Source organism: Mus caroli, chromosome 3 (assembly GCF_900094665.2).
Source record: "Mus caroli chromosome 3, CAROLI_EIJ_v1.1, whole genome shotgun sequence".
Taxonomy (NCBI): Eukaryota; Metazoa; Chordata; class Mammalia; order Rodentia; family Muridae; genus Mus; species Mus caroli.
The window spans coordinates 72860332-72870626 of NC_034572.1; the positions used below are offsets into that span (position 1 = coordinate 72860332).

General features: G+C 42.3%; 1 protein-coding gene and 1 non-coding gene across 6 annotated transcripts in view; one reads left to right on the forward strand and one right to left on the reverse strand.

Annotated features, from left to right (window-relative positions):
- The window catches only part of Tmem144 (transmembrane protein 144), a 40598-nt gene that overhangs the window by 17243 nt on the left and 13060 nt on the right, over nucleotides 1-10295 (reverse strand). For all 5 annotated transcript variants that reach the window (XM_021157853.1, XM_021157852.2, XM_029475434.1 and 2 more), the window contains 4 exons: nucleotides 9850-10018; nucleotides 6908-7030; nucleotides 4637-4736; nucleotides 2763-2843 (listed from right to left, as the gene is read on the reverse strand). In XM_021157853.1, coding sequence (XP_021013512.1) covers nucleotides 2763-2843; nucleotides 4637-4736; nucleotides 6908-7030; nucleotides 9850-9958 — 413 coding nt within the window. In that variant the 5' untranslated portion in view covers nucleotides 9959-10018. The remainder of the gene's footprint in view (nucleotides 1-2762; nucleotides 2844-4636; nucleotides 4737-6907; nucleotides 7031-9849; nucleotides 10019-10295) is intronic.
- Nucleotides 5671-5773, forward strand: LOC115030689. Its single transcript, XR_003836292.1, has one exon. It is a non-coding gene; the product is annotated as a U6 spliceosomal RNA (small nuclear RNA).

A 10295-nucleotide genomic window follows, 5' to 3' on the forward strand; every position in this document is an offset into this window, starting at 1 on the left:
AGAGAGAGAGAGAGAGAGAGAGAGAGAGAGAGAGAGAGAGAGAGAGAGAGAACAAAGTCACTTGGTAACCAATGAAACTATATTTTGTTTCTTTACACTACCATGAGCTCTAAATTCACTCAGCCAATGCCCTTCAAAATAAATCTATTAAAGCCATTAAGTTAAACTAATTAAATAACAGATTGGTGCAGTTCCACCCAGGAGAGCAATAGAGATGGGGCCTGGATGCCTCACAGGAAGATATCCTTGCATCCTCATGCTGCAGACCCAGCTCTTGACAGAGCTGCAGAGTCTCCAGTTCATTACCCAATTAACATTAAGTTGAGACACCAACAAATGCCCCAAGGGGGCAACTATGCATGAATATAATAGGTATTTGGGTTCTAAGTGTCCCTAAAAAGCTATGTCAAATGGTGTCTGGTCTACTTGCTGTGGGGAGGTGGTCAGCCTTTCAGAGATGGAGCTTAATCAGAAGTTCGGTGTTAGGGGCAGTTCTTTAAAGGGGCTCATTGAGGTTCCCTGTCTTTCACTTCTGTTGTCCTCTGGTAGAGAGCTTTGCTCCTCCATACACTGTGGTCCTATTGTGCAACTTCTCCACAGCCTCAACAATGGGACTGATTTGTAATGGCCTTTTCACTTACACTGATGATCTAAGTGTTTACTACAGAACAGATAGTGAGTACTGATGGAAGCTAACTTATATATGGAGCCTTAACCATGTGTCTAGGTACACAAAGCTCTCACAACATTTACTTTTCAAATTATCTTAAAGGATTGGTGCTAGCATTACCTCCTCTTTATGGATGCCAAAACAAAGGACTTGGAGAAGAGATCTGTGCAAGGTCATCTGGGTGGAAGTGTCAGAGCAGGAGAAACTAACTGATTTGTAATTTTAGGAAAATTTTTTGTGTTTTTGAAGAAGAAATTTGGAGGAGAAAGGTGCTTAATGTACTGGATGGACCAACATTAAATTATTACCATTAAGTTAAAACTAGACATGCTAAATTAGAATTTTACAATGTGAAGAAATTGTCTTAGAACTACCGAAAGCTAGAATTCCGAGTGAACTGTACAGAACACATAAAACTGCCTCTAACCAAATGTGTCAAGAATTTACAGTTTTAGAATAAGCTTTGCTATTCGTTCCCAATTGCCCAGGGACTACTCTCTAAGGCAACATTTCAATGACAAAGAGATTGTTCCTGAATGTGGCTGGGGAAAAACACCATTACTGGAAGAAGGAAGATATACTGTTCTTTCCCAGAAGAGTGAAAAAGTACTGAAGTCTTTGAGAGCAGTGCTATTCAGTATGTGCAGCACTGACAGCAGCAGATATAAATGGAACCCAGAGAGAAAAGGTGACTGAATTTAAGGTGACCCAATTCTTGCTTGAGTTTTATTGGCAAAACTACACTGTGTAGAGATTCAAAGTCATTTTCATTCTTAGTGATATAGCATATACAAGTAGAGGAGGAGTCATGGAAAACTTGGTATTCAAGAGAGAATATGAGAGGTGAGAGAGTTGTAACTGGGTTAAGAAGAAGGAACGGGAGAGTGGGGTGGTAGAGGCTGGTATCAGTACTCAGCAAGGCTCCCTTTACTTATAGTCAGCCACAATCAGACATGTTAAATGCAAGGCATACACATCCCTACCTTGTGCACCGCCTTGCATAGCACGGTGCTGTCTCTTTGTCTGAGGCCCCAGGCATGCATTGGCATCCCTTTACCCACCTGGAAGAACTACTCAGGACTTGAAGTCCCCTTAGTCAAACCCACTATGGTGATTTGCAGTGCTGAATTCAGCTACCATGAGCACAAATCACAAGAGTGGTGAAGCAAGCTGGCAGAACCAATGTGCCAAAGAGGACCCATTCAGAGTTGCCTTCCAGTGAGAAGGTAAATAAAAAATTCTTAGCTTACAAAACAAAAGACTAAAGGTTCTAAGACCTGTAGTAAGAACAAAGCTAACTCATAGAGTTTTAAGACATAGATACTTTTCCTAGCTTTGTTGTCTTATGGAAACCATAAAACTATACAAGCATGGCCTTAGTGCTTAGTTAAAATGGAAAAAGCCATAGTGTTTGCCACATTCTATGTTTTAGGAATCCTCTGAGGGTTGGTACATCCTCTTGGATGAGCAAGAACTACTGGACTAAATATAATAAGCGACCATTCCCGTTGCATAGAGGAAACCAGCAGAATATTGACTTGAATAGCATACTTTGATAAGCAAAATGATTCAGTACATCCTGGTTCTTATTCATGTGCAATGTATTGTGATTTTTTTCTATCTAGTATAGATATTAAAATAACTTCAGAGCAGTTTTGTGACTTTTTCCGAGTTTCTCAGAGCTTTTGAGAACTAAAACTAGGGTTCCTGACCCCCGTTATCTGGTGTTTTGTGTGCTGGATATAAGGTCTGTCATTGAAAATTAAGGATCAGGAAACATAACCTTTATGAAATGTAGGTTTAAAGAAAATGTAAGGATATTAAAAGTGTTAGAAAATGGGACTGGAGAGATATCTCAGTGGTTAAGAGCACCAGCTGCTTTTGATGAGGGTTTTATTCTAAGCATCCACCTTCAGTTCACAGCCATCTGTCACTTGAGTTTCAGGGAATTGGGCACTCTTCTCTGATAGGCACAGACGTGGTGTACATACATGCAGGCAGAACATTCATACACATAGATTAAAGATAAAACAAATCTTTAGAAAACACTCAGATTGCCCGAAAATACTAGTGACTAGAAACCTCTGTAGACCTTACTACTGACAGCCCAGCTCCAACGTAATTCAGCATTGGCTTGGACACTTCTTCTGCATCCATCCCAAACCAGCCAAACCTGGAAATCCAGAAGAATATCAAATCAGATACTGCTAAAATGTTTTACAGTAATGCTTAAGACTAGGACTAGGGGCTGGACTCTTTGAGTTTAAATCTTGGTTCTTTCATGTACTGACTTTGGATAAACTACTTTTCTATACTGTGCCTTTAATTTTTATGTTAAAGTAGAGAAAAGAGCAGTTGAGGCATGGTGGAATATTCCTGCAATCCCCAGAGGTAAGGCAGGAAGAATTCAAGGCCAGACTGGGCTACAGTACTTGGGAGGCAGAAGCTGGTGGATCTCTGTGAGTTTGGGGCCGCCCTGGTCATCTATTGATTTCCAGGCCAGCCAGGGCTACATAGTGAGGGCTTATTCCAAAAATGAAACAAAACAACAGAAAACAATAAACCAAACCCAAATCTTAAACCAAACCCAAACCTAACCCAACCCAACCCAACCCAGCCCAGCCCAGCCTAACCCAATACAATCAAACCCAATCCAAACCAAAAAACAACGATGGGAAAACACACACATACATGTATCCCAATGTTGGGAATCAGACTCATGGCCCCGCACATGCTAGATAATACTCGAACACTAAGCTATCTCTCAAGCCCTTCTATAATCTTTGAGGTATTTCAAATGACTTCTTGGCTAAAAATTCCTACTCTTTGACCTTAGTTTACAATCTCTTCTTTTCATCATGGTTTGACTTTGTCACAACCATTAGCACTCTTCATGGAGAGTCACCCAAGGGTAAGAGAGTGAGCATTGTACTGAAACAAACAAAACTCCAGGGCATTGGGAGAGAAAGGACAGGGAAAGATGTATATACAGTAAGCTGGCAGACTGACTGGCCTTGTTCTTTGGGGTGGTTATAATGCTTTTGAGTGGAAGGGAAAGTGAGGCAAGAGTAACGTTCTCTCTTCTCATTTCCCCGAGCCCAGCCTGAAGCAAACTGACCATGGGCACCACACACTGTTGATGGAGCTTCACACGCCATGTCCCCATCCCTGCCCTGTATGGAATGGGGGAGCCTCTCTAAATGGAGCTAATACCACTGAGACCCAGAAGGCTCAAATGTTGTGGTTTTTAATTAGCTTAAGTTTCCATACAACAGCTACCTGTGGCTTGTGGCTAACCTTTTGGACAACACAACTTCTAGCTAGCCTTGAAGAAGTTCTCCTTTAAAAGCCAGAATGTTTTAGGTGTGGCTAGCTGTATCCCCTTCTCTGTGCCATTTTATGTGAAAGCAGCCATAGACAATGACAGCTACTGCCCCCCCCCAACACCCCTTCCCCCAAGATGGAGTTTCTCTGTGTAGCCCTGGCTGTGGTAGAACTCATCACTTTGTAGACCAGGCTAGCCTGGAATTCAGAGATCCACTTGGTTCTGCCTCCCAAGTGCTGGAATTAAAGGTGTGTGCCACCTTGCTAGGCTCCTTAAGTATTTTGACATAGCTACATCTCACTAAATCTTACAAAATACCAGGGAGATCGAGCCACAGATTGTTGAGCATCTACTTTAGGTACCTGGTTAGGCAGTAAAGGGAGAAAGCAGACACGAGCTGCCTTTCTCCCCACTTGTCTCCCAGATACAACTTTTACTTTTGATTTCCTTTACTGTATCTTCATAAAATGTCTCCATCACTTATAAAGAGCTTCCGACAAATAATAGACATGGCTCATTTATATATACCAGCCATAATCTGAGACTAAGAGTCATGTTATTTCTCCCAATATGGCTAGATCCCAGTTTACACTAAATGCAGGGTGCAGGACTCGTAGCTGAGATAGTGTGGACTGTGTTACCTTGAGCTTGCCCAGCCAGTTAAGGTGTTAAATGATCCCCAGATTAGGATTCCAAGACCTAAACCAATGGTTTTCATAATTGGAACGACAGCAATGTTCCCTGTAGATACAACATGAAGGAAAAATGGATCACTTCCCACACAACAAATGCATTTCTCAGTTAAATTACCATTTTTCCTGAATTTAACTTTTGCCTCAACACAATTCTAGAATGCATTCTCTAATACTCACTGGCGTTCCTTCCAAGATTCTCACAACCAGTGTCTTATGCTCTTGAGGGTCCCCAGGGCCAAATCCCTGATGGTGTTGCATGTTGTCACTAGCATAGTCGTTACAGAGACAAGGTCTTGCAATGTCTCACAGGTTGGTCTCCCATTTTAGGACTCAATAAATCTTATCTCACTGTTCCCAGTAGCTGGGACAATGGGTGTTCCACCATACTCAGCTCACTGCTGCTTTCTGTAAAACACTTCCTACCCTCTCTGCAACAACTCAGTCCTGCAGTTTCCTTTCCCAGGATTCCTCTTTACATTTGTGAGTCACCTTTGTCTCCTGATTTGAGCCGTTGACCAGAGGTCCATGTACCCTGTTAACATAGCTCCAGTGTAGACTGTCTTGAGTCTCAGTGTTCTGCTCTGAACTGCTGAAGCAGCCTGCAGCTAGTGTCGTCCCCTGTGGCAATGCTTGGGCTTTAGACTCAGAGGCTACCATGCTCCACTTATTTTCCCATCTGGAAAAGGTCTTCTGATACAAAGTGTTAGTCTATCTTCTAATCACCTGCAATCAAGTCCTTACACCACCAGCTCCTCTCTTTCCTCTGTGCGCCAGACCGGTTGGTTGTTATAGCCTATAATGTGTTTATATTCCTCAAGTTTGGCTCCCTACTTATCCACTCTGAGCACAGTGGAACCTGATTGTGAGATAAAGATCAGCCTGGTCTACACAGTGCTCCAGGTCATCCAAGGCTACACAGTGATACCTCTATCTTGAATAAATAAGTAAATAAATGAATATTTCAAAAATTAAAAAAATGCTCACTTTGGAAGTGCACAAATTCAAATTGGAGTGATACAAATAAGGTTAGCATGATCTCTGCACAAAGAGGATGAAGATATTCACGAAGCATTCCACATTTTGCACTAGCCTTGACCAAAAACAAACAAACAAACACACACACACACACACAAACAAACAAACAAAGTGCAGGCTGACAAACAAAGGAGAGAAGTCTGCAATGACATCAGGCAGCAGAGGCAGGAGGACCCAGTTCTAGGCTAGCCTGGAGAGACTGTTGCCTCCAAAAGCCAAGGGAACAAAGGAACGCTGTTCACCCTCTCCCAGTTCCACTCAGCAAACAATCACAGAGACACACGTATGTGAGGCGTGGTAATGCAGACTCTGGTGGGAAGGGAAAGCTGACTTATCTTGATCTCTGACTAAAGAATTTCATTAAATCATTCAATCCCTCAAAGACTCAAGTGGGTAAGCAGTAGCATTTTAACATTTTAAATTTTATTTGCATCTAACAATTTTATCTCTTAAGGATTTTCAGTAATTCTCTTTGTTAAAAAATAAATAAATAAGAGAGGACTTTACAGGTTAAATTCATAGAGAGGAGAAGTTTCTGAATGGCTACCTGGAAATGTAGATTCTATGATACTCGTTAAGGCATTGATAAAGCAATGAAGAGGGTTTTTTTTTTTTTTTTTGTCTGTCTGTTTGGTTTTTTCAAGACAGGGTTTTTCTGTGTAGCCCTGGCTGTCCTAGAACTCACTCAGTGGACCGGGCTAGCCTCGAATTCAGAAATCTGCCTGCCTCTGCTTCCCAAGTGCTGGGGTTAAAGGCGTGTGACACCACTGCCCGGCAACGAAGAGATTTTTAATTTTCTTTTCTTTGCTAAATGTTACTCAAAATGATTACACACTGCTATTCGCCAGCTTTTAAGGATAAGCTCACCAATGATGCTAACAAAGGGTAGCTCTGTAATAAACATTTTCCGACAAACATGCTGGAGAAAGGTCAAATGTAGACAATGGCATTTGAGTTATGTGTTTAAAGGATCAAATATCTTTTACTCTAATAATTTTCTAGCAGGAACCTAAAACATTTAAAGGGAAAAGAAATCAAGAAATTTCCCAAAATGTATAAAAAGAAAACAATACAAAGCTCATGCCTGTCGTTTCTACCTAATGACTATGAGCCCACTGTGCCTTGTCTCCTGGTTGTAAATATGACTGTGTGACCCATGTATAAGATGAATGTACACATTACCTGTTGCCCAAATGCAGCCGCCAAGCATCGCAAACGGCCAGAATTTAGGGCAGTGCAGTATCAAGTTGACCACCAAGGCAACCAACCAAATGGCAGCACAGAGCACCCACTGAAGGAACATCCCTACAAATAAGACAACCGGGCATTACTTGGCAGAAAGATTGGAGTATATGCATGTTTAAGAATATCTGCAAGATGTTCTTAGAGAGACAGACACAAATCGCAACATGTCCCCCATACAGTGGGCACGTGGTATATTTACTCTTACAGCTACTTTATGTCATGGTGGGCCTAATCTCAGACACCAAGGAAACAAATCTGGTCAAAAATCTGGTAGGTACACTTCTAACTGGACCGTAAAGCCTAGATGCTTGACACTGAAGTCCCCAGTGTGTTCCTGCTTTACACGCTGCTCTTTTACTTTGTAGTCAAACCAAGAAATGTCTGTTAAAGAATTTTGGGAAGAACGAGCCTATATTTCCACTCTGATGCCAGTCTCACTGCAACCATCAAAACATGGCACCAAGAACTTCCCAATGGTGCAGCAGTGACTTAATCCTTGGGATACACTTGGCTGTTTGTGGCTCGCACAGTTGGAGTTTAATTCCCGTGATGAGATGGATTTTAGATTTTACAGGCCTGAGACTTAACCTTCTAGGCTGGCACACCTCTACTTTTTGTGAGATAAGGAGTTACTGGTTATTGACCAGGAGATGAACATGGCAGTGACCATTCAAGACTCCTGTACATCAAGGTCTCAGGGATTGGGAAGATAGATATTCCATACCAAATGAGGTACCAAGGAAGCTGTCATTCTACACTGCCATTGTTGCTTGCAATTTGCAAAGCCTTTGTCTATTTCTGTTCATCCTCGCAACAGAGAAGAGTAGAGGGGAACAAATGTCTGCTAACCTCCAAGACTTGTAACAAGCAGTGTTGGAGTGGAAAGGAAACTTTATGCTACAAGTGAGAAACTAAAAACAAAAAACTGGTAAGACTTGCTGGGTTGGTGGTGGCTCAGACTAGAGCGTTCTACTACGTGACGAGACCTGGGGTTCAGCTTCCAGAAACAAACACACACAGACAGACAGATACAGACAGACAGACACAGACAGACACACATACAGACAGACAGACAGACACACACACACGGGTGTAGAGGGTTGGTCTGGTGCTGCCTGTATCCAAAAGCTAAATTCTGTACTCTAAAACCAGCAAACATGCAGATTTTCACGTATACCAGCTTTTGTTCTGTAAGCCTTGCCCCCCCCCCATCCCTGATTGGTTAATAGAGATGCCTATAGCTATAGCTGGACAGAAGAGAGGTAGATGGGGCTGGAGGTTCTGGGATTGGGGGCTCTCAGGCTGGGACCATAGGGAGAGTGAGGGAGGAGGAAGAAGGAAGTGGTCGCAGTGGGGTAGGTGGATCCTGAACACTGGTCATGAGGGCTGGTTATGAGGGTGGAGTAGGAGTGGCCCAGGAGGAACATGGCAAGTGATATCTTGGGGTTATTGACAGGGAAGTAGACAAAATAGCATAGAGAGCTAATATCTACTTAGCTCTAATGCTATAAGACTTATTATAAATAGAAAGGCTTTTGTATCTTTTATTTGGGAACTATATGGTCAAAGTGGGGTAATGCTGCCCCCCAAATAATATTTACCACAGCACATGGGACCCTTGTCTAGGATCAAAAACCCAAAAGCCTGGTCAGCTGCCCATTTTGGTTAGTTTTTTACTAGGTTTTTTTTTTTTTTTTCCTTCCTGTCAACATTCAAAAGAAAAGGCTGGGAGAAAGGATTTGTAATCCTTTTGTCTAAGCAGTATGAAGACTAAGGAACTAGGGAGATTTAAAAATAACTGGGATGTTACCTTCCTGCGAGTGTTCACTGGATGTCTCCGCTCCCTTCTTGCTTCCAAAGGGAGGGCATCCATCCGGGCAGGCAAGGGGGACCCCCGCTTTCCTTCACTAAACATCAGCTTGCACTGGTTTGCTACATTGTGGCACGTGCATTTCTAAAACTATGGTGCTGAGCAAAACTGTGCAGTAAAAACGTCAAAACAGAACCAGATCTGGTTTGGAGAAAGACAAACTGACAAACTGAACCAGCAATGCACTTAAAAAACAAAACCATAAAAGCAAAACAGGAATTAATAAAAACAGCAGTTTTAACCGATTAAATGCTTAAGTGTGGTAACAATATATCAAACCTAGCCCTTTAATTTGAAAAGGAGTGGAGGTTTGTGTGTTGAGACCACTGCCTGTGGATTATTGGATTATAGGCATAGGGGTCTGACATCAGATGTCAGTGAACATGAGTTATAGCATATACGGTAAACTTGGGATCGAGTGCGGTGAACTGAAAAAGCATGGTATATTGTTGCCTGGTAAGGAGGTGTGTCTGTGAGTGCACATGTGGTAAACTGAGGAGGCCTGGTGCACAGCTCTGTGGAGCGGGATGTATGTGCGCATGCCTAGGTGACGGTCCTGCCACACATCTTTCTTTAACTGAGAGCAGCGTTCTGCGTTTGCCTCAGGGTTTGTTAGAGAAGAGCTTGTTCACTAGTAAACAGGTTTGTGTTATATGCTTGGTGTCTCCCATATCAGCTGGGTGGTTACTGGTTTTCAAATGAATGCTGATAGTGGAACTGGCCATAACTTACCTATTTTATAAACACAGCAGACACAGTCAAGAAGTTTTTCCAGTGGTACCCACCATGGCTTTGCTACAAGGCACCATCTGTCCTTCCTGTCCTGACTCACCCTCAGTGCGCCACAAGGGGCACTGTGAGACGATTTATGTGAGTTCTAGTCAATAGACCGTATGAGCAATAAAATGTAATTTTTTTAGCTGTTATTTTAAAAAGATAAAACAAAAACAAAGCAAATAACAAAGACACTTAAAAGCAAGTTTAGGTTAACAATAAAAAAACCAATTACCATCGCCAGTGTCATATTTTTTAAGTGGTACAAAGTTGGAGCCAAACAGGAGGATTGCCGCAGCAGAGGAGAGGTAGCCGGTGGTGAGGTCTGTTGCATTGCTGCTCATGGTTGCAGGGTAGCAGACAGCAGCCTGTCTTACTTTCGATCTGTCTTTTTACAGGAGATTCTGAAATTCAAAAAAAGAAGGTGAACCCACTGAGATCTGGACATGAAGTCTCTGAATCAAAAGGAGGCAAAGGCTCCTCTTTGCAGTTAGGTTGCTATGCAAATATCTATCATTTGTAGATGATATGCTTGCATTTGCCCTGTTCTTCATTTGTACTATCAATCCTTTTTTTTTTAATTAGGTATTTTCTTCATTTATATTTCAAATACTATCCCAAAAGTCCCCCATACCCTCCCGCCCACTCCCCCACCCACCCACTCCCACTTCTTGGCCCTGG